The sequence below is a fragment of the Mya arenaria genome, chromosome 12 (genome assembly GCF_026914265.1).
Source record: "Mya arenaria isolate MELC-2E11 chromosome 12, ASM2691426v1".
NCBI classification, from domain to species: Eukaryota; Metazoa; Mollusca; class Bivalvia; order Myida; family Myidae; genus Mya; species Mya arenaria.
Genome location: NC_069133.1, coordinates 7,797,549 through 7,821,937, shown reverse-complemented (window position 1 = coordinate 7,821,937; position 24,389 = coordinate 7,797,549). Strand labels below are relative to the sequence as shown.

At 35.1% G+C, this 24,389-nt stretch overlaps 1 protein-coding gene and 2 long non-coding RNA genes across 5 annotated transcripts; 1 reads left to right on the top strand and 2 right to left on the bottom strand.

The window, feature by feature from the left end:
* Positions 1–8,503: 8,503 nt before the first annotated feature.
* On the bottom strand, positions 8,504–10,071 carry LOC128211582 (neuropeptide-like protein 31). 3 transcript variants are annotated; one of them, XR_008257314.1, is made up of 2 exons: positions 9,879–10,071; positions 8,504–9,076 (listed from the first exon to the last, which is right to left on the bottom strand). XR_008257314.1 is itself a non-coding variant. In XM_052916549.1 (2 exons), the coding sequence occupies exons 1-2, from the start codon at positions 9,757–9,759 to the stop codon at positions 8,739–8,741; spliced, it is 384 nt and encodes a 127-aa protein (XP_052772509.1). In that variant the 5' UTR covers positions 9,760–9,774; the 3' UTR covers positions 8,504–8,738. The 3 variants fall into 3 exon arrangements, 1 of the variants encoding a protein (XP_052772509.1); XR_008257315.1 differs by lacking the exon at positions 9,879–10,071 and adding an exon at positions 9,525–9,704; XM_052916549.1 differs by lacking the exon at positions 9,879–10,071 and adding an exon at positions 9,714–9,774.
* Positions 10,072–10,999: 928 nt separating this feature from the next.
* Positions 11,000–16,925, top strand: LOC128211584 (uncharacterized). The gene is made up of 2 exons (XR_008257317.1): positions 11,000–11,769; positions 13,963–16,925. It is a non-coding gene; the product is annotated as an uncharacterized LOC128211584 (long non-coding RNA).
* Positions 16,926–17,405: 480 nt separating this feature from the next.
* On the bottom strand, positions 17,406–22,221 carry LOC128211583 (uncharacterized). The gene is made up of 2 exons (XR_008257316.1): positions 20,327–22,221; positions 17,406–18,322 (listed from the first exon to the last, which is right to left on the bottom strand). It is a non-coding gene; the product is annotated as an uncharacterized LOC128211583 (long non-coding RNA).
* Positions 22,222–24,389: the final 2,168 nt, after the last annotated feature.

Sequence of the window (24,389 nt, the reverse complement as noted above, 5' to 3'; positions counted from 1 at the left end):
AACTTTTTTTTAACAACGAAGAGTGCATATATATATTTATTCAATTGTGTGGTAAAGGATTTATCTACGCTTAAAGCGGTTTTCCTACATGAAGGAGGGAAGATAACTACAAAAACAGAAACAAATGGCATTGGCAGACCAAATAAAGGAGAACTATTTTGTTCAGTTCAATTTTCAGACTTCAGAAAATCCTTTAATAGGGCACATCTTGCAAATGCCAAATTGTAAACTGGGCTCTTTAAAATGTGAAAGTAGTCTAGAGGATTAGCCTCATATCCAAGGTTGTGGGTTCAAGCCCCCCCCAAGATACTTTCTCATGACCCCAGGAAAAGGATGTCCGTACTTGTTTCTACTTAAGCAACAGACAGTGATTCTGTAAGCTTACAGCTTGCATATCTGATTAGGCATAATATAAGATACTAAGCTGACTTGCAAACAATTTTTCCATTTGTGTTGATCTCTTTTTCAGTCTGTTGGAATGTTTATTAAAATTGATGAGCATTGCTTACTGCAACGAATATTTTTTTTTTATAAAGTTGAATTTAACGAACACATATCATGACTTGTGATTTTACAGATGCATGTTTATTTTTGATTGATTGTATGGGTTTATTTTCTAAAATGATGCAATAAACGTTATTCTGAATGTCCTTGTTTTGGTTTGAAGAAAACGTGTTGAGGTTTTTGCATAGCATAGTGTCATCATCATTATTGTTGTGTGCAAATAAAACATTCAAAACAATGTAATAAAAACCATACCGTCAAGCCAAGTACTCAAAGAGGCACAAGGTTATTGCTAAAGAGACCGGTAATTTATTTAGACAAATAAAATGCATAGAAAGATCTATAACTCTGACACATGGTAATGGTTTAGTGCTCTTATTGTGTGTTGGTGGTAAGACTGAGACATACAGTTTTTTTTATAATGAAGACTTAAATTTGTATGGCATCTTAAAGCCATGAATGGGGGTTAAATGCCAAAAGATTGTGAAGTCTCCCAAAATACTCTATGCACTTACAAGGGCTTTGCACAGAAATGAAAGTAAAAATGGGAGCAAAACCTAAATTAGCATTAATTTTACATTGGATTGCATACAGATGGCTCTATTATTGCTTGACTAATATTGAAAATAAATTTAAGGGACATGTTGATCAAACCTGAAAGTTACTGTAATTAAACTTGTTTGCGTTTTATGGAGTTGGACATTAAAAAGAGTCATAGCATGAAAAGTGATCAAAAGGCTAATTATTCAAAATAGATTAAGTATTATTGAAAAAAGGTCTGGTATACCTTGCTGAAAAGCTTAGTAACCTGGCTAAGTATTTTGTTTTAGGCTTTTATTTACAAAAAAAATAATTTCAATTGAGTATCTTACTTTAACCATATATTTAACAACGATTGTTAAGGAAGTTATAATAGCTTATACTAAGTCACTCTCGTTGGCACGTGTTGCCCGAGAGTGTGGTCTTGTGTTGTGGGTGAAACCGGAGTACCCGGAGAAACCCACTTGTCCGGCTTGGTGACCACTTACCAAACTCACATGCGCCAAGGCCTGGAATCGAACCCGGGTCGCCTTGGTGAGAAGCGAGTGCGCTAAACGGACAACCAAATCAATTGAGCATCTTATCAGTTATTGTTTTGGTGTTGTTGTTTGTAATAAAATATGACAATTTACTCTAATAATTATTGATTAAGACAAATATAATGTGTAAGGAAACTTTTAATAAGTGGGTTTATCCACTACTTTGGAGGAAAAGTGAAGCATAATCTGCCGTGAACAAATAGTATTTGAAGACAAGTTATGCCAACTTAGCTAACTGAACATTTTGGCTGCAATCTCATGATCGTTGTACTGGAACTCTACCATTTCAGATTACTGGGTGGCCAGTCGCCGCCCCACCCCTACCCCACAGAACTGTTTACACAAAAAGCATTGATTTTGCAGCCCAAACCCAAACATGCTGAAGTAAAGGCATGCATGGCTATCAGCTGATAAAGCTAACTGGGTGCCAATCTCACACCAACCCTACCACAACCCACAAAACTCTGCACAATGCAATCAATGATTTTACTGAATAGTAATGTTGTTTTAATGGCAGAAAGAAAGCTGAATTATGTGTGAATAATAACAAAAACAAAGTATTACTTAAAACTTAAATTTCATAGGGCAATCGAACGACTGTTGAGAAAATGCCAAAATTTAGTCCATGCATGCATTTAATCCGATGTAATGATTCATGCATGCCATGAACAGTATGATCATTTTAATTACTTTCAAGTACATTTTCTGTGTGTTCACGATTTTTCTAGAATGCTTCAGGTATAAGAAAACATATAAATATTCAAAAAACGAACATTCTTTGATGTTACAATAAATATTTTATCTTAAAGCTGCACTCCCAGAGATTGAACGTTTTGACTACTTTTTTTATTTTTTGTCCTGGAACGAGCCAATTTTTGCGAAAATCCATGGACACCAGTTATAAAAGATTGCTGACAAAAAATCAGATCCTAGGTTTTTACATTTAAGTTAAAAAAATGATGTTTTCTGCATTTTTCTTAAACTGTCAGTAAACGGTTTAAGCCATAAATCATTAATTTTCGAACGGAAATATGAAAATCTACGATTTCATTTTTTGTCAGCAATCTTATATCATTGTTTTGCAGATATTTACGCAAAAATTTGCTCTTTCCATGACAAAAAAGTTGTTAAAGTGGTAAATCTGTGAGAGTGCAGCTTTAAGCAAGCACATTTAATTTAACACAATCCATTTCCTTGTTGTTACAGTGGGCCTTCTTTACGCGGATTGAAAACGGTGTTAATCGCCGGCGACCGCATCGCACTTTCGTATATCCTTACTACTATTTACGAGGTCTATCTCGAAGCTTGCCGGAGATAGCCGAGTTGTTACGATTGGTGGGGGCCATTATACTAGGCGGGGATTTCAATGGCCAGTATTTATACGGTGACAAATCTGGCAACGTGAAGTCAAAATTGCTAATAGGCCTAATTAAAAGTAAACATTTACAATCCATCCAATACCATTTTACTAAACATGATGAATATACGTTTATACCAAATAAAACGATATTGGATCATGTAATAACCGAAGAAGGATTTGTTGAACAGATACGTTCTTATAAATTTATTGACTCCACGAAAGTGCTAACCTCTGACCATCTACCCATTATCATGTGTTGCGACATCAAACGCAGTTTCACCCCAGCTAGACCCCCACGGACCACCATAGCCTGGAACAAATGCACGACAGATAATTTTTCACAATATCAAGCTGTTCTGTGTGAAAATCTTAAATGTATTGTAGAAACAAACAGTGAGCAGTGCGACCCTGATTTTTTTAACTCGATAATCGTGCAATCGTTGTTTACTGCTGAGAAGTGTCTCCCAGTTAGCAAGTTTAACAAACGTGCAAAGCCTTACTGGTGCGAAACCGTGAAGAACGTTCATACACACGCCAGACATTTACGGCGATTGTGGATCGAAGACGGTCAGCCACGCGGACATGAAAACCCGTCATACAATCTGTTTAAAAAGGCCAAAGCAAACTTCAGGCGCATCCAAAGACAAAATCATGATGAATATGAGAATAACTCGTTGGATGAGTTAAACAGAACCGCTGAAATTGATTACAAACAATTTTGGAAGTTACTTAGAATGCGTAATGGAAACAATCCGAAAGATGCAATGAAATAATATTTGACAAACTCTCATATAAAGACAACGAAGTAGCCAACGGTATTAGGCATTACTTTAAGACTGTGTTCAGCAAACCCCACGAAACATTGCAAAAAGACAAATCAATAATAGACGATGTAAACGAGTATTCTGTTTGCGAACATTTCATCGTGGATGGATGGATGGATGGATGTATGGATATCATATATACTGTTATATATATACATGTAATAATTATTGAATTTTCAGATATACCATTTTCTTAAAAATAAGATTATTTAAAATAACCAAATATCCTCCGAAACTTTGATGAACTTTGATGTACCGGGTTCGTAAACCAAGCTAAAAAAATACCGTAGCTTCCCATTAATTAAATACACATTAATTTTCCAAATGTTTATAATTAACAGTATAAGACACGTATCTGTGTGTATTGTTGTTTCTTTAATCAGCTTTTACAGTTGTTCGTTCATTTACGTTGTTTATATCAAACATGTTTTTTAAAGTTTTATTTTACAATAAAAATGTTGACATAAAACACAGGGGTAGAATAGATGTGCATACTATATACTGTATTCAAACTTTATCATGTTTTTACTATACTTTTGTTGATTTGTTAAAATCACATGCAAGCAATGCGCCTTGATACTAAGTAAATATTGAAATCTTGGTAACTTTATAAACCTGGTTGGGTGAAAACAAGTACCCTGAGTACATGTCAAAGAGAATAAATTTACAATGAGAAGCAAAGTATTAACGACAAGTCCAACTTATAGTCTAAGGGAAATAATTCGTCACATATTCAGAGCTACGTTAAATAAGAGTACCTGACCATTCACCTAAAAATCGACACTGATACGTAAACGTATGTCTTACTGTAGTTTACTGCGTCTGTAATGTGCATTTATGGCAATGATATTGTTAAAATCCCCTCAACCAGCCGTGTTAGAAAACGATCCATAATGTATAGCCTTCGGCAGAAAATATGTCCCTACGAGCAGAATATATATATGCTTGATAGTTTGCGAAATGGTAAAAATGGTAAACCGAAAAACAGACCAGACACAACGACAGCACAGGGTAAAGTAGCATAGAATAGCCTCATGTTCATTGACACTTATTTTCACAAACACTGTAATAACATAAATACCACAACATTAACGAATTCAAACAAACATGGTTCATTCGACTAGTATGTTTCTAGTTATCCGACCCTTTATACCGACATCCAACGTCAAATCGACGAACAGCCGCTAGTCAGGTCAATTGAATCTTAAAGTAAAATCTGATATAATGGATTGGTAAATGTAAATTATTTAATTCTGAACATTGTATATTAATAGGTTACGATTTAACGCGGCGTATTGTTAATATTACTTTTGGCCATTTGGTCAGGGTGACAAGAAGTGCATATTATATGAGTACAAAGCATATTTAGGTGTGTGATAACCTATCAGGCGCATTTCCCAGTATTGTCCCTAATTTCGCTCGATCGACATCTATATAATGGATAAATAATATTTTCCTTATTCTTTAATGTATTGTTAAGTATTATTTATTGCTATTTTGACTTAGCATATCAAAAATCTGAGCCATTAGCTTGAAATTATATTTACTTTCTCGAATGTTCGACGTATTTACTTAAAAAAACACATCGTATTCTGTCCTGCATCATTTATCATCGTATTCTGTTCAGCATCATTTATCATTTAAATTCTAATGGAAGGTTTGTTGAAAAAATATCAAATCTTAAACATACGTTCACGTAAAGCATTTTATTTCTATTACGCAGTGACATCACTCTGAATGAACTCTTTTCTAGACTTCATTATCAATTTTAAAATATACAACTTTTATTGATAAATTTCTTGACAATTTATTGAATAAGATTATTATTGGTTGAAAGCAGATATGGGTTCATGGTAGACTACGTATTTGCGTATACTGCTGTCACATTACTCTGATTCAACTATTTCTGAAGTTATTTGTCTTATCTTTGATTATCTTACTACTTACTGTCTACTCAACCATTCAGTCTGGCTATGGCGCCGATTCAGTTTTTATATCACCGCTGGCGCTTGCCTGCAACAGCGTCGATGTTTCCTATTTCAGCTGTTGTCTCAACCTATTGGAAGTGTTTTCCTGCCCTCCAGGTTCCAGGTACCAAGTTTTGGTTTTTGTCTTAAGCATCAAACTGGCCGCGGTCAAGTGAAATATTCTACATCCTGATATGTTAAGCATATATGTGCAGGGGCACTGACGATTTTGCTGACCACCTCTGGACGTTGAAGCGTGGAGATGGCCAAGCACTGCTACCGAGCGAAAAGCATGCCAAATGAGTTTTCCACTATTATTCTAGCCCTAAAAAGTCTGTAGTTAGTTTAAACATATTTATTTTACAACGATTGTGAAACAAGTTATTACAACATTATATTAATCACTCTCGTTGGCCCGATTTAACGCGAGAGTGTGGTCTTGTGTTGTGAGAACCCGGAGAAAACCCACTTGTCCGGCTTGGTGACCACGACCCAAACTCACAAAAGTCTGTAGTTGAAGATATTATGGCTATAGTTCATGTTGTGTCGCATGTATGGCTTCATAAGGTTGGTCCTCACAGGAAAGTCGTCATCCCTTACAATAAAGTAATACATGTCACTGTCATCATTGATGATTTGCGAAGGTGGTGGTAAATCAATATAATTATCATCCATACACTCCTTCAATTCAGTATCATTTAAGATATGGCAGTCTGGCAAGACGCCTATGCCCCCACGCTACTCCCGATAAACTGAGAGTTTGCATAGACTTACACCAGAATAGCTATAGCAACCTTTCCGTTCCGATACTATCGGCATCCTTCCGCCTCGCATTCGGTTTTTCGAATATGTATCGGCGTTTATACCGCAACCTTTCGTATTCCACTCCGCGAATACATGCAAATAAATGCCAATTGAAAAGATTTGCTCATTTAATGATTAATGATCCCGAAAGGTATCAGAAACTAACACACTTTTATTGGCAACCCTTCCGCAAAGCATCTTGGCTGTAAGGCAATCAGACCATTGCGCATGCTCTTTTTAGGAGTCATGTCTTAGTCATTAGTTGAAATAAAATGTTTTAATGATTTTAAAATATCTTAAACAAAGCCTGTCAAAATTAGTTGAAACATCACACATGCATACACATCAGAAAACAAAATATCGCATACATACTTTCACATCATTCAGATCAAACTTGAGTTCATATTTAAACCAAAGATAGTTTTAGGCTGGGATTTTTTTTAATTTCACGAACGGAGCGTTTCAGAAAGTATGTTGCTTAAGGTAGGTTCCCGCCCTATGATTAAGACTAAATGTTTTTACTTTAAACGTGAAACTAAGGATCCTAATTCTATCCAGGGCATTTCATATCTGACACTATTTTCTATACGAAAGCAACGTGTCAATCTACTTTTTTATGCAACATGACTAAGTACAGTGTCACTTTGCCAACTGTCCATGCAGTACATTCAGTTATTTGTTTAATTTGGGTCGGCAGAACAAAGCATTGGCCTTTAAGGAGTCCCGTGCTGTCAGTAAACGTCTAATTACAGTGAAATGTGAAGGAACATAGAGTCAATGTGAAATTGAGCCCATCGCTGAGCTCTCTGCGTTCAGTCCTGATAGACAGAGCTTCCATTTGAGCTCTTTGCATTACGGACCGACGCCTATTGCCTCACATTGAGTTGTATGAGCTATGCGTTCACACCAACTTTAATATTGATTTTTCTTCTTGATGCAAAGAGTTACCCAGCTCAGATCATGACTGTTATACTCACATTCACTGTTTTCACTACAACCCATAACGTCATACGTGGTGTCTAAATGATGACCATTGTTATTCCCGCGTTACTTACAAAAATATATAAAAGATCTCAATTTATTGGTAAAGAAGTCCGAAAGGAAACTTGATCAGTGTCACTTAGGACTAGCTAGGGCCAAAACATATTGCTTTGGTAATTTAAATCCTTTTCAAAAACAGGTAGGGTAGGTAGGCCTTATATACGAACGTTTTTGTCATCATTGCGGGATGAAGTTAAGGTAATCTTCTGTATAAATCTGTTAAGGTTTTAAATCACAAATTAAAACACACTCTAAATATAATAGGGGTTATTAGTACTGCGTTTTGATCCGGGAGGTTGTATTCGACTCGAGTGGATTTTTGCAGATTCGGATTTCACGAGGCGCTAATAACCCTTTTATTATATACATTACTAGTTAGATCACCTAAAAGCCACATGTTTTCATAAAAAATGTTTTTAACGACGCATTATGAATTTTTATTTCGTCAATTTAACATCGCACAACGATACTTGTTATGACGTGACGTCACAAGAGTGGAATACGGCCGTATTGCACTGGAGTGGAATACAGATTACCGTATTTTGCGATATGTATTGCGTGTGGATTTATGATGGATATATAATAAAAATGTATATTTTTACAAAATATTGTTACAACTTCGGAAAGATTATAGATGTACTAAGATCATGATGATAGTGCGGCGGGTTGAACGAGCAGGTTCATCGAACTCATCTGATGCTCTATGGGACAGCGGCCCTTTGCGATTCTTTCATCGACGCATAGAGCTCCCGGATGTGGGAGGATCTCTATATCATCTAGCACTGCTGTTTTATATTCGAGGTAAATATGTTTACTTTACTTACCCACAATCAAACTACACGATGAATCAAAATGTGTGGTATACTTAATTTCTAGAGACTCTGTATATTAAAAAGGTTAAAGAAGATGCGTTTTTTTAAAGAATAACACTCAAACTTTTTATTTGCATAAAGATGAAAAAGAAAGAAAAGTGACATGAATCGATTTGTACCAAAATGGATAGCCGTATACAATAGGACAAAACCTTCATGTTTTTAGTAACGCAAAGTTCTAAACATATTTTGTAAAGTAAACTTAGACCTTTAAACAGAAAATTATCAATGTATTTATCAGAAACAATTATTGTCATTACAATGAGAAACACGCTTCAGATATGTTTTCAAGACAATGTTGATAATGACGGGTTCGATCTAACGCCGCCAAAATAACGGCGAAGGTATTCATCTTGGGGACCGGATTGACCGTAGCTGCCCCGTTGATAACCACCGCTGTAACGGTGACCGCTTCCTCCGGGTATTTCGCCGCCAGCGTTTCGACCATAAACACCACCATATCCGGGTATTTGCCCGTATCCGCCGGGTATTTGCCCGTATCCACCGCGGACGTAGCCACGAACACCGAATCCACCGCCGCCGATTTGACTGAATCCACGACCGTAGGCTACAGAGAGTACCAGTGCAAGACAAATACTCAGGATGATAAGGAACTTCATGATTCCTGAAAAGGGTTCCTTAAAGCTTAGATAATTCATATCAGGGTATTGCGTGGGGAAAAAACTATAATAAATATATTTTGAACAGCTGTTAATTGTGTCTTAAAACATTAAGACGGATCAATTAGTTTCCTGTAAATTGTAAACTTTAGCCATGTGCAAATGAATTTACAGCGTAAACAGTTAGAACGGGAGCTCATGTGTTAAGAACTATTGAAAAATGTGTCAGAAGAAGTACTATTTTGCTATTACGCGTTGGAACGCTATTAAAATAGTTTTGATACCAAACTTTTCAATATATTCATGAAAATCATGAAGTGTTAATGCTAAACTGGCAAATATCCCGGATCATTTGAAACATATTTATTTGAGTAAATTCGCATATGAGCAACAAGTCCAATAATGGATTAGGGATAGGAAAACAAGTTTAGCAAACTTATGTAAATTCCTCACTTCTGTCTTATCCCGAATTGAAACTACTCCCGGAAAGAGACTTTCCATTTATGTTTAATCCCTGAGTGTTTTGCTGTATAAGGTTCAATATTGTTACACAGCAATACAATTCGTAATGGAGCGTGATCACTCCGTTCATTAAACCATTCGATAGTAAAATATTTAATCTAAAGAAAAGAATACGCTCACCTAATAACAACATACCACCTGAGAAATTATATCGGTACACCTTCATTATATTTCACAAACATTTTCGCAAATAAGTCTGAAACGATCACGAAATTAAATAAGTTTGTCAACATTACAAACAATCAACACCAACACCACCGAAACCTCAATCAGAAAACGAAATACTTGCTGGTTTGCAGGAGGCACCGATCTGTAATACTTTCAACTTAATTAGGGGTCTTATATAATGCCGTGGACCTTAATACTGATCGCGATAATGGTATTCGAACGGAATTTATCTCCTCTACTACGTCGCAAAATTTGATCATTCTTTTTTTTTTTTTAACAAGCCCTCATCAATCTCTCGCTTATATTTAGAATTTTGAAATACATCTAGTTTAATTTTTTTATTTAGCTTTGTAAGAGTGCTAAACCCAATCTGAAAATGATCATATAGAAATAGAAATACTTGAGAAATTCTAATTAACAACACGTGAGGGTGGGGAGATTCTCAAATGCTCTCATTTTCGACAATAATATAATCATTGTATCGCTCAAAATGTCTTCCGCGAGAGAAAGTATATATATATATATATAGAACATGTCATCAACAGATAACCTTCTTTTCATTTATCCATCAAAAGGATCTATTAATGACCCGAAGGAAGGATCAGATTGGGTCTTGTGTGTCCCTTTATATCGAAATACCGACTATATATATGATAGATTAGATAAGTGCTTTTTTTGCTACAAGCCTATTTACTGTGGTTTTATTATTTTTATGTTGTTTCTTTTTATAAATGTTTGCGTGTTACATTTTTGCGACGTGTCTGATCTTTAAATTGCAGTTTTGTTTATCAGTAAACAACTGTTTGTTTTATCCAGTCAACTTAGGATTACGGATTAATTTTGTTGATGACTTTAATGTTATTACAATTTAACAAACAAAGGAATTGCCTTAAAAACCAATGATTGACCTACAAAAAGGAAAGCATACTACGTTTGTATTTATTATGCAAATTCCCTGACGCACATTATTATATCAGGTAAGGGCGAACGTGCACTTCACTGTCCTAAATGTCATCGTATATTGTAAACAAAATTAAGATTTGAACAACATCTTTATTACAATTTATTTTTCAAGAAACCACTTCATCAATAATGATGATACATCAAATTGAATTTAGGCCTAAGATCTTCAAAGCCTTTCGTACGTGACAATGATGTGCAAATAAATAAAGTTCTTCACGTAACATCGCATAGGAGAGAACCTTTGTTTTAACGTTGCCGTTTCAAAACTGGTTAGGACAGTTTTTGTCACGTTATAATTGAAAAAGTGGGAAACGGTGTTTGCATCTTATTTATACGGAGACATTCGTCTTTGTTTCATCGGGTTTTTGTATCTGTTCTTTACATTCAATTTTTCGGTCGTGGAGCTTCAATCAAACGTGAATCTTTTGATAGAAAAGAAGCTGCTCACAAGGAGGAACCCTTGTCAGACAGTAGAAATTTGATCAAGCTAAGTACAAAAAGGAGTTCTAAAGAAGTATAAAAAAATCAGTTTGTCAGGCACTCTGCAATTTAAGAGAAAACTAATGAAGAGCAACATAAAGCTAACAGAAAGGTTATATTTAACTTAGAAGTAGTGTATATGTAATAATGAGTTTAAGTTCCGCATGGATGAGTTGCAATCGCATTGACCATTTAGCGATTAATGCGTATAGTTTACACAGATTAATAGTGTAGAGTGCGATGTTAATAGTTTAGTCATATAAACGTTAATTATACATGATAATTTGGACATATTTTAAAAGCAAAAATGGGGAAAAATGATAATACAAAATGCAAGAATTAGTTGAGTTTGCAGCTGTCGAAATAATGGAACACAGGCAAAAACATGGTTTGTATTGCTGACAACAGTGATCAAGGATTGAGGTACGTTTACGAGTATGAGAGAAACTTATTGGCCGATGACTCGAATGATGAGAAAACGATGTACTAGGCAGTGGGCAGTCTGGAAGTTGATGGCCGAGCGAGGGAAGCGGATCCGTACCAGGATTTCACTCCGAGGGGACCGGTAAGCCAGACGCTACGTGTAACGCCGACCTACTTCGCAAATGCAAAGAAACCGGGTTCGTGTTTTTTTGTGCGGCAAGGCCGGATGTCAGAGGTTGTAGTGCCCTTGGAGCAAAATTAGTGGAAATAATAAGATTAGTGAAGTTTTATGTTTGGATCAGAATGAGGATCAAACTGCAGCCAGTCAGGTTAGTTTGGGAAATTATGCTTCTTCTCTAAAGAAGGAAGTACCGTATGTTAGTTCTCCAGTTGGTAGACAGGAGACATATCAATGTGGAGGTTTGTATCCGCGAATCCATACATATCCAGTATTGTTGAAAGTGGTTATAAATTGCCTTTTTAAAGCACATCCTGGAGCAAAGTGTTAGACAAACAACAAATCCGCTTTGGAAAATCCTGATTTCATATCAGATTAACATGATTGTTTGTTTCAAAAGTATTGATTAAGCAAGTAAATAAAGTACCTAGAGTGGTAAATTTACCCACAGTGGTGTTTGGAAAGAGAAATTAGCCCAGACTAGTTTTGGATTGTAGACACATTGTAGACATATTTATCCACATTGTAGACACATTGTAGACACATTTATCCACATTGTAGACACATTTATCCACATTGTCGACACATTGTAGACATATTTATCCACATTGTAGACACATTGTAGACACATTTATCCACATTGTAGACACATTTATCCACATTGTCGACACATTGTAGACACATTTATACACATTGTAGACACATTTATCCACATTGTAGACAGATTTATCCACATTGTAGAAACATTGTAGACACATTTATCCAAATTATAGACACATTTATCCACATTTGCATCTTTTCCAGGTAAAAGTGGAAGATATAAAGATTGCAGAATGTTTGTTTAAGCTAGTTTCATATGTATTTACCTTAGTTCATATCGATATTTTCGAACCCCATGGATCTTTTCTTGGGGTATCATGGGAAATCGTAGGGCAAGAAGGAATTTTGTATATGCTTCTCTTCCATTCGGTATCAAAATTGCAGTGTTTGTTTTAACTGAGACATTTCGTTTGGTAGTTGAAAATCCCCGTACAAACGGAAATAATACTGTGATGTTTTTAGATGACAATATCGGTGGAAGTATCAATTATACTGTCGCTCTAAAATCAAGTCATGAGGTAAAAAATAAATGTTAAGTTTTGGATTTCTCTTGGCGTCTGAGAAATGCAAACTGGTACCATACAAGGTATCAGAATGGCAAGGGTACGTGTTAGAATGAAATAGAACCTGTTTCGGCAGAAAAAATGTTTGGTAGTATAACAATGCTGGTAGGAAAATGTCGACTTTCATTTTTTTAATTTCTAGTGCAGTAGGCTAAGGCGGTTATGGCGGAAAAATCGCAGTTTCTAACATTGGTTTTGTGGTATGGTCAGAAGAACATGTATTTGGTTCTTGGTCTGTAAATGTAAGGACTAAGAAATCCACTTGAAGGGAAACCGAAGCGGTAAGCAGGGTTGTTAAAAGCAATGCTCATATATTGCAAAATCATACAGTTTAAGTGTTTCTGGCAATAAAAATGTAAAATGAATTTTGTTTAATGGAAGTAAAAAGTGTGATATTCAGTCCTTTGCATCAGATTTACACGATGTCTGTGAGACCCTCCCCCCCCCAACACAAACGGAAAATAACTACAGGTCTGGAATGGATTCCACGTATGGAAAATGAGCAAGCCGATATGTTGTAGATACGGGGGTAATGATGACTGGTTTATTTTAGATAGATGGTTTGGTTGGTTATAAAGATAGCATATGGGGTCCACATACGGTAGATCGTTATGCTTAATCAAATTATAATAGATGTACGCGTTCGTGGTATTCCGGCACTGAAGGGATTGATGTTTGTTCGATTATTTGGAATAATCACATTAAAATTAGTTCCTCAACCGAGGTGGATCACAGATTTCATAGACACAATTGAGCTAGAAGAGGCTTATTGCACATTGGTTGTAGCGTATACGACATCAGCACCGTTTTGTCATGTATTGTTAGAAGTAAGAGTTCATTCAGGTAATATATTACTGATATCAGGATATCGCCGAAAAATGGAATTGTATGTCTCGGACATGGCATCATCTTTTTACAGAGTCCTTTTGCCATTCGATATGATAACTCTAAAATGTACATTTTGTTTAATTTTCTAATTATTCATTGTCAACAGGTCCTGACCTAAGATCGGCAATTCAAGGTCGTTTGATTGGAGCAAAGGTTTACCCATCAGAGACCCAGAGTGTAGCAAATAATATAAAAGCATATGTATTGAAATTACATGCGGATTGTACGACAGCTAAGTACACTGGGTGTTTTGAAAAGTTTTCCCATTGTTGTATTTTGAAAAAATAAGTACTAAAATTAGATCGTAGTCTCTTTAGAAATCACACATCTGTTAGATGAAGGAAAGTCTTATAGGGACAAGTGTTATTTCATCTGCAATATATGCCATAAAGTTGGTACATTCAAAACGAGGACGAACACACGATTTAGCTGTGAAGCCTCTGTCTGATGCTGCGCGAAGACTTACATATAAGCCAAGAAAATAAATGACATTAATGACGCTAATGATGTTATTTCTTTATGTGAATGTTTTCAAAAGATATGCGTCTTACTGACGTTAGAGATTGAGCTATGATTCCGTTATGCTATGCTGGAGTTTTACGCTTTTTATGACATGACTAATACATTGTTCAGATATAACATTTGAAAACGATCAAATTATTGTTTAAATTAGATCAAGTAAGACTGATGTTGCAGAGAGGGTCGATAATTTTTGAAAGCGAAGGGCAGTACCATCGCATGTCCTTATAATATGTTGAAACGTTATATGGAAATGGCTGGTTTATCAAGTTCTTCAGAGGAGTTTTAATGTATGCGTAAGTTTCTATCAAAAGGAGTTTATTCATTGATTCATAAAAACAAAACGACAAGCTATACTAGGACTACATAATGTATTGTTAAAAATTTACCCTTAGTCACTCCAGGTTTAAAATAAGGGTTGCATACGTTGCGCGCAAGTGGAGCAACGTCGACCGCAAATGTTGCCGGGCTTTTCAGGTAGGTGTATTAAAAGGCATGGTCGTTGGAAGACGGATCAAACAAAAGATGTATATATCTATGATTCTTTGAACAAGAACCTTAATATTACTAAAATCTTTAGCTTATGAATAGATTGTCGGTAACTAGAATGTAGAGGACAAGCGAATCTGAATGTTTATTTACCTTCTTTACTTTGTTATTTCTATAAATAAGTCTTATAAACAGAGTGAGTTCGCTTATGGTTAGTTAACGGTGTCTTACCACATAGAGTTTTCTACTTTACATCGAATAGGGGGACCGTTGTCTCAACGTGGCAATTTCAAAACTGGTTAGGGCAGTTTTTGTCACGTAATTGTGATAATTGAATAGGGAGAAAGGGTGATTACAGTTATTTCTACGGGACATTCGTCTTGGGAATATCAAGTTTTTTTAAACATTTAAATTAACATTATTATAAAAGTAAAATATAAAAGACAAAGAATAGTTTTTGTTTTTGTTAAATCGAGCATGTTAAGATATGTTCGTCATCTCATATTTGAAGCGTTAGTCTGAGAAAAAAACAGTGTTCCTCGCATTTTTATTGATATTTAAACAACAGCAATATCAATAAAATACATGGTACACCATATAAAGAAGAACAAATAAAAATATTCTCAAGCATTGTTACGAATACAGGTTTTCTTGTCCATTAAACAAGAAAAACGGGTTTTGCCTTGGCGGCTAGTAACCCAGAGATAAATATTCGTTCTTATCACAAGACAATGCTTGGTTTTCAGTTGAAGTCGCCATGTTTTTGTAGTTTTTTTGTACATATGGATATGTTTTTCATGCAATTGTTTTAAGGGATTAATTTGTTATTGTTTTTTTGTCCCCAACCCCCTCCTCCCCATGTATCTGTTGTTGCCCAAAATAAACGTCTCTCATAACCACAACGTGTTCGCTTATGTTTTGTTACGGGTGTGTTAAGACCAAGCGTTTGCTGTATGTTGGAGCAAGTAATGGTGATAGATAATACAGTATTGTAAAGTAGGATTACATATAGTGGTTAAGCCATAAAGGATGTATCTTTATCCATAGATTTATTGAGAGAGTCGTCGGTCTGTTATGAGTACGAGTTAATTTACAGTATAATAACCACTGTTAATTCACGTAAAAACGGGACCTTAAACAAGCAATGAGCAGTTGCTCATCTTTCTAGTTGAGTTTTGATGATGAACTTTGTTGAATTTTAATACTTTTCGAAATCTAAAATTAAAAACATTGATTTTTTGTAAAATTTGGAATAGAGATTCTTTGTAATTTATTCAAAGTATTATTCTGAGCCTTAGTCTAGATCATTGCCCAAGATAACAGCGATAGTGACAATAAAATCACACACTGAATACAAAGTCCTAACACACATCTACACTTAATACAGTAACATTGACATAAGTAAGATCTACTCGTATATAATCTATAAAACTACATTATGCATTAGAATGCAGGACACGTTTTATGTCGTAAGATTGAAATAAATACAAACGGCAATGTACAAAATCGCAAAAAATAAACAATCAAATGCATTGCGCATTTGGGACTTCACAAAATACCAAATACACATAGTGTTTGCCCTTCAGTTTTAGCCAATCGTGGGCGCTGGATGTATAAAATGTTTAGTTTATTATTTGTGAAGAATCGTTACGTATTGCTGAAAACTACTTCTTGTGATGAAGAAAATTGATATAACTGCGCATGCGCATATAGCCACACCTACTGTTGCATATGCAAATGCGCAATTTTCATTGTCAATGCTGATTTATATGATGTCACAATACCATGGAGGGGTCATCCTGTGAGTTAAATGTCTTTTTGACAAGCACAAGGAAGAATTCTAAAGCTGATGCACTTTGGGTGGACCTAAAGTTAAGTAGGTTAGAATTCAAACTACGGTAGCTTTCCTGCGCTCCTCTCTCTTTTAAAAGTTACCTTTTTACGAAGAAATTACTTAGTAAACTCTAATCTGTAATTGTTAAATATATCAATGTCTTATGAAATAGAATAAACAATTCTTACTCACGCACACATTCACGCAAACACGCACGCACGCACGCATGCAAAAATAAAATATCAATTTAATATTACGTATACAACAGTATACAACGGGGTATCAGATAAATCGACAGTTTTGTTTTGTGTGAAAGGTAAAGTAGCTCTCCCCGACAATTAAGAACTGCCTTCAGATATCTTACGGAGTAACAATGCGGAGTTAATAGCAATACTTGATCGGAAGTGAACTCATTTAAAAGAAAGCAGGCAAAGGTACGGAAGGTAAAAATACAAACACCGATAAGATTTTATACATTTGTGATCACAACGAAAATTGTCCGATTTGATATGGCCATTAATTTATCTCACAACATATGGTCGTTTAGATTCTAACCGTCCGTCTATAGTGAATGTTACAACCTTTTCAAAGACAGGTAGGGTAGGTAGGCTTTATATACGAACATATTGTCATCATTGTAGAATTTCGTTAAGGTAATCATCTGTATAAAGCTTTAAAGGATTTCAATTACAAATTAAAACACACACTAAATATATATGTATATATTTGCAAAATATTTTTACAACTTCGGAAATTATATACATGTACTAAGATCATAATGATGGTGCGGGTTGTTCGAGCAGTTTTATTAAACTCCTCTGATGCTCTATGGGACAGCGGCTCTTTGCGATTCTTTCATCGACGCTTAGAGCTCCCGGATGTGGGAGGATCTCTCTATCCTCTAGAACTGCAGATCGATATTCGAGGTAAAGCTGTTTACTATTACTCACCCACAATCGATCAACAAGATGAATCTTACTGTGTGGTATAATTCAGCCTAAATATATTCAATTGACTTTAAAAAGATGTGTAGGATAAAGATTAACACTCAAACATTTTTTGAGTAATGATGAAAAGAAAATTAGACAAGTCATATGCTTCAAATTGTACAAAAATGGATGTTTATAAAGAATTAAACGCAACATTCATGATGATTTCAAAAATGTTTTTAGTAACGCAAAGTTGTAAACATATTTTGTAACGTAAACTTAGACATTTAAACAGAAACAAAATATCAATGTATTTATCAGAAACAATTATCGTCATTACAGATCCACGCTCCCGATATGTTTTCAAGACAATGTTGATAATGATGAGCGTAGCCAAAACCATGGCCGTATACGATCCGTAGCCGCCACCACAGCCAGCCTAACCGCGACCTATCCATATCCACCGCCACCGTGTCCACCGCCGTGTCCATGTTGTCGACCGTATGGACCGAAACGGCGACGATATCCACGGTAACGGTGACCGTATCCACCGTAATGGCGACCGTATCTACCGTAACGACGACCGTATCCAACGTAATTACCACCGTATCCAGGGTCAACGTATAGGGCACCGAAGGGTCCACAGAGTGCCAGTGCAAGACACATACTCAGGATGAAAAGGACCTTCATGGTTCCTGAAAAAGGTTCCTTAAAGCTTAAATAATTCATATCAGGGTATTGCGTGGGGAAAAAACTATAATAAATATATTATGAGCGGCTGTTAAATGTGTCTTAAAACATTATTACGGACACAAGGAAGCTTCGCAAATGAAATGAACAAAATCATGTAAAACACTTATATTTACATCACTGTATTAAAGTGACCCATTCACGTTATACATGGTCAGACATCGAATAAATTAGTTTCCTGTAAAATGTAAATTTTAGCCATGATTCAATGAATTTACAAGTAAAACAGTTGGAACTGGAGCTCATGTGTTAAGAACTATTGAAAGATATGTCAGAAGAGGTACTTTTTGCTATTACACGTTGGAACGCTATCAAAAAATAATAATTTGGGCTTGGATTTACAATATTCTTTTCAAGTTAGTGGCTGTTTGGTGCTTGTTTATAAAAACACGTGAACCATCTTGATTCAAACAAAGTTCAACATAATTGTTGCCTACACTGAAATGTCAGAGAGAGCCTTTCAGTCCAGTGAGAGACATAAAAGGAATTATTTTTGTATGGACAGCATGTGTTTGGCATTAGGACATAATCGATTACAGCAATACATTTTTTTCGACCAGAACGAAAAATTTCGACGGGCATTCTGGAAGATATGGGCCTGGGCGGCTGTGACTTTATTACGCAGCATCTACACATATCAATGATCAACTAGTATATAACCTTTAAATGCATTTATTAAAATCAGTAGGTTAATGAAATGGCAAATTCAAACTGTCCATGCGGGTTCTGTGTTCCGGTTCACTTCAAACTACCGACCGCGATGGCGCTGTGGGACATGCACAGCTAATTCGAGATAATGCCGAATGAACCTTCTTAGAAAATCTTGCATAATTTGAAATTGTTTGGAGTACAAAACTTATTTTATTTAAATGAATTATATATCTGATGAAATACTATTTGGCTTGATAGCGGAATGAATATTTGATCAAAAGTAACAATCTAAAAATATTTATGAACATTAATTTAACATGCATTAAGTAAACACGAAGAGTGTTTCTGAATTAAGCCAAATCTAAGTATTGAATGCATGCGACAATTTCATTCGTTTTAAAATATTGTATTCTCTCTTAAGAAAAATAAGAGTAAGGTTCGATAACCAGCTTAATACAGTGATTTTTCTGAATTAATTCACACTTTAGATTCAGATATTTTTTGTAGAGGGGAATACTAATACATTCAGTTCATTATTCAGGAAATTAACCGGAATTCAATACATTATTATATCAATTTTACATTTTATAGTATATATTTCATCAAACAAATCACACATCTGCGAAGAAAGTATCTCTACAGTTGCGATAAAATGTTATAATAACAGATGATCATTGCCATAGAATTTACATCGTTATCGAAGAACAGAAAGAGTTCCATCGACTTCTTGGAAGATCGTATTTGGCTGACTTATAATTATTAACACCAAAAGTTTTGATACCAAACTTTCCAATATATTCATGAAAATCATGGAGTGCTGAGGCCAAACTTGCAATTATGCCGGATCATTTGAAGCCTATGTAATTGAGTAAATTCGCATATGAACAACAAGTCCGAAAATGAATAAGGGTTAAAAAAAAAGTTTAGCAAACTTATGTAAATTCCTCACTATTTTATCCCAAATTTAAACTACTCCCGGAAAGAGACATTCCTTTTATGTTTAATCCGTGAGTGATTTGTTGTATTAAGTTCAATATTTGTACACAGCAATACAATATGTAATGGAGCGTGATCACTCCGTTCATTAAACCATTCGATAATAAAATATTAAATCTAAAAAAAACACATGACACCTGAGAAATTATACCTGTACAACTTCACAATATTTCTCAAACATTTCCGCAAATAAGTCTAAAACGACCACGAAATGAAATAAGTATGTCAACGTTACAAACAATCAACATCAACACCAACGCCAACACCAACACCAACGAAACCTTAATAAGAAAACGAAATACTTGCTGGTTTGCAGGAGACACCGATCTGTTATATTTGCAACTTAAGTAGAGGTCTTATATAATGCCTTAGACCTTCTTACTGATCGCGATAATGGTCGTCGAAAGCGATTAATGTCCTCTTCTACGTCGCAAAACATGATCATTCAACTTTTTTTTTGTTTTAATAAGCCCTTATCAATCTCGCGCTTATATTGATAAATTTTGAAATACATCTAGTTTATTTTTTTATTCAGCTTTGTTAGAGGGCAAACCCAAATCTGAAAATGATCATATAGAAATACAAAGACTCGTACGAGAAATTTTAATTTACAACACAAGAGAGTGTGGAGAGCCTCAATGCTCTCATTTTCAACAATGATATAATTATTATATCGTTCAAAGTGTCTTCCGCGAAAGTGAATAGATATATAACTTGTCACTAACAAATAACCCATCTTTCCATTTACCAACCTTAAGGATCTATTTATGACCCGAAGTCAGGATCAGATTGGGTCTTGTGTGTCCCTTTTTATCGAAATATCGACTATATCAAATAGATTCGACAAGTGCTTGTTTGCTACATGCCTATTTACTGTGGTTTTATGATTTTTATAATGTATCTTCTTATGAATGTGTGCGTGTTACCTAAATTATCTAATTTGTTGATGACTTTAATTTTATTACAGTTTAACAAGGAAATGAATTTCCTTAAAGTGACACTCTTATTCAAAATTAATACATACACATGTATAACAAACCTAAATTTTGAGTGATAAACCTTAAACTACTTACTTAATAATGCATAAAAAAATATGGAAAATATTAATTTCTGATAACAAGACTGAAACTATTTTTTTTATAGCTGAAAACGCAATTTTTTTTTTAAATGATTTGTGAATGCTTAAAGATTTACAGTGATTTACTATCGTCGCATTGGGTAGAAATACTGTGTTTTCTGCACTTTTCTTTTAAATCAAACTCGTTATCCTTCATAAGAACCATAGTTATTGACGGTATATTTAAAGAATTGTATCAATTGTGGTGAATCTTATTTGGGAGTAAGAGTGCATCTTTAACAAACCAATGAATCACCTACAAAAAGGAAATCGTGCTTTGTATTAATTATGCAAGTTTTCCCTGACGCATATAAATGTATCGGTTAAAGGCGAAAGTGTGCTTCACTGTCTTAGATGTCATCGTATATTGTAAACAAAATTAAGATTAAAAAAACCCATATCTTTAGCACAAATATTTCAAGAAACCACTATATCCATAATTTATGATACATCAAATTGAATTTAGACCTAATATCTTCGAAATAGTTATCACATTAAAGTAAAGATAAACGTTAGATTTTTGTAGGTGACAATAAATATATTTATTTTGTGTTCGGAATAAATCGTATTTACGATAATTACCATATATGGGGGGGGCGTATTTCCGACTATTGCCATATATGGTAATGGTCAGTGGGTTTATATAACCAAACGGCTGGTATAAAAGCCGTTTGTCCACGTGTTTTCGTCATTCGAGGTTGTACCGGGCCAGTTGAACCATCAGAAAATTGGTCGTCCTCCCACCCACCCTCGATGTTTTTTATTTTTTTATTTTTATGTGTTTCATTAGAAATACCATGTTTATCAAGAATATGTTAATAACTTTTGTATCTTTTCAGATAAACGATTTTGTTTCGTTTCGGACGAAAGTTGGGTGTGCATGACACACTTGTTAAGTCTGAGAGAAGAGGTTTCATGGACATTTACAAAGTTATATGTGAAATGTGTTTTTTGTTTTTCTTTTCATTTTACTATGTATAAGTGCATGGACACAATATGCCACATTCAGTGGTCAATTTTTCCTCATGAAACCATTGCGTGTATGATCATTGAATAAATGTATTGGCCCGGTATAGACCACTCCTATACAGTCGTTGTTTTATACTTTATGAGGTTAATAAATAAATAATTTATGTTTGGCTGAAAGTATTGAAAGAAAACATAATGTGCCAATAAATAAAGTTCTCTACGTGAAATCGGGAAGGGAAGAACCTTCGTCTCTGCATGGCCATTTAAGAAATGTTTTTGTCACGTGATTGTGAAAATTAAAAGGCGGGAATGGGGTGTTTTCGTGTCATTTCTACGCAGAAAGTTGTCTTTGGAACATGAGTTTTTTGTATTTGTTTTAATAGTTTTGTTTTGGTAATGGAACTTCTACCAAACGTGGATTTTTTTGATAGAACGGAAACTGCAGGCTTACAAGGAGGAACTCTTGTCAGACATAGGAAATTTGATCAAGCTAAGTTCAAAAAGCAAGTAAGAAAAATTATCAAAAGATTCTTATTTGATTGTGTCGGAAACTCCAACATTTAAGAGAAAATCTAATGAAGAACAATATAATTAACAAAAAGGTTATGTTTAAATTAGAAGAAATGTTTATGTAATATTAAGGTTATTTATGTTCCGCATGGATGAGTTGCGACGGCATTGACCATCGAGCGGTTAGTGTGCATAGTTTACACATATTAATGGTGTAGAGTGCGAGGTTTATAGTTTAATAATATAAACGTAAATAACACATACGCATTGGACATATTTTAAAAGAAAATATTGAAGAAACATTGATAATAGAAAATGCTAAAATTGGTTGTTTTAGCAACTGTCGAAATACTGGAACACAGGGAAAAAATTGTTTGCCTCGGTTACCCCAGTGATTTTGGATTGAGGGTGGTTTCCGAGTATGAGGGCAACCCATTGGCCGATGTCTTGGACGATAAAAGTACTAGCCAGAAGTTCGAGCAGACAGGAAGTTAAAAGCCGAGCGAGGGAAGCGGACACTTACCCGGTTTTCACATAGAGGGAACCGGCAAGCCATACGTCACATGTAACGCCAAAGTCCATCGCAAATGAAACGAAGCCGAGGTCGTGTTTCTTGTGCGGTAAAGCCGGACATGTTTTTTGTTTGGATCAAAATGAGGATCAATCTGCAGTTGGTCAGATAAGTTTGGGAAATAATGATACTCCTCTTAAGGAGGAAGAACCGTCTGTTAGTTTTCGTAGACTCAAGAAGCAAATATCAATGAGACGGTTGGCTCCCGCGGGTGTATACATAGTAAGAATTGTTGAAAATGGTTATTTATTGCCTTTTAAATCACTTCCGGTAGCAAAGTGTTTGAAAAACAAGAAATCCGCGAGAGAAAATCCTGATTTCATATCAGATGAATTTGATTGTTTGTTGTCAAAAGGAGTGATTAAGCAAGTAAATAAAGTATCTACAGTGGTAAATCCATCATGAGTGGGAAGAGAAACAAGCCCAAACTAGTTTTGGATTGTGGTCAAATAAATCCACATTTGCATCTTTTCAGGTAAAATTGGAAAATATTAAGATTGCAGAATGTTTGTTTAAACCAGGTTCATTTGTATTTACCTATGATTTTAAAATTGCATATTATCATATAGATTTTTTCGAACCCCATTGAAGTTTTCCGGACTTTCAAGAGTCATGCGAAAACGAAGGGAATATTTTAACTTCGTGATGTATTAAATGTCTCCGAACAAACGGACACAATAATGTGATGTGTAAATTATACGGACCCTCTAAATCAAGTCAGGAGTTGAAAAGCTGTAGTTTAGTTCGCGATTATCCTTGGCGTCTGAGAAATGCAAGCTGGTACCTTGCAAGGTATCCAAACAGTAATCCATGATATGGAAACACCCGACCTCATCACCACCAAAGAAGGCGAAAGTCAGCAAGTCTGCTAAGTAATTCATGTACAATTTCTTTATGGATTCTGAACGTATGATCCTACATCACCAGGTACCGGAAGGGAAAAATTGTCAATAGCGCGTATTTTCAGAAGGTATTTAAATATTTTATTTTTAGACCAAATTATATTTAATTAAATAGATTAAATTAAAAAGAAATTTAAACATTATAACTCAATTAATCATTTAACAAGGAACGGATCTTTACCGGCACGAACGTGTTTCCTACGGTTTAGCAGGTTTAGCATTTATTTGTTTATTTTCAGGTAATTCGCAGGGACTCCTTAAACGCCTTCCGGAAGAAGCGGCCTCAGGCGAATATC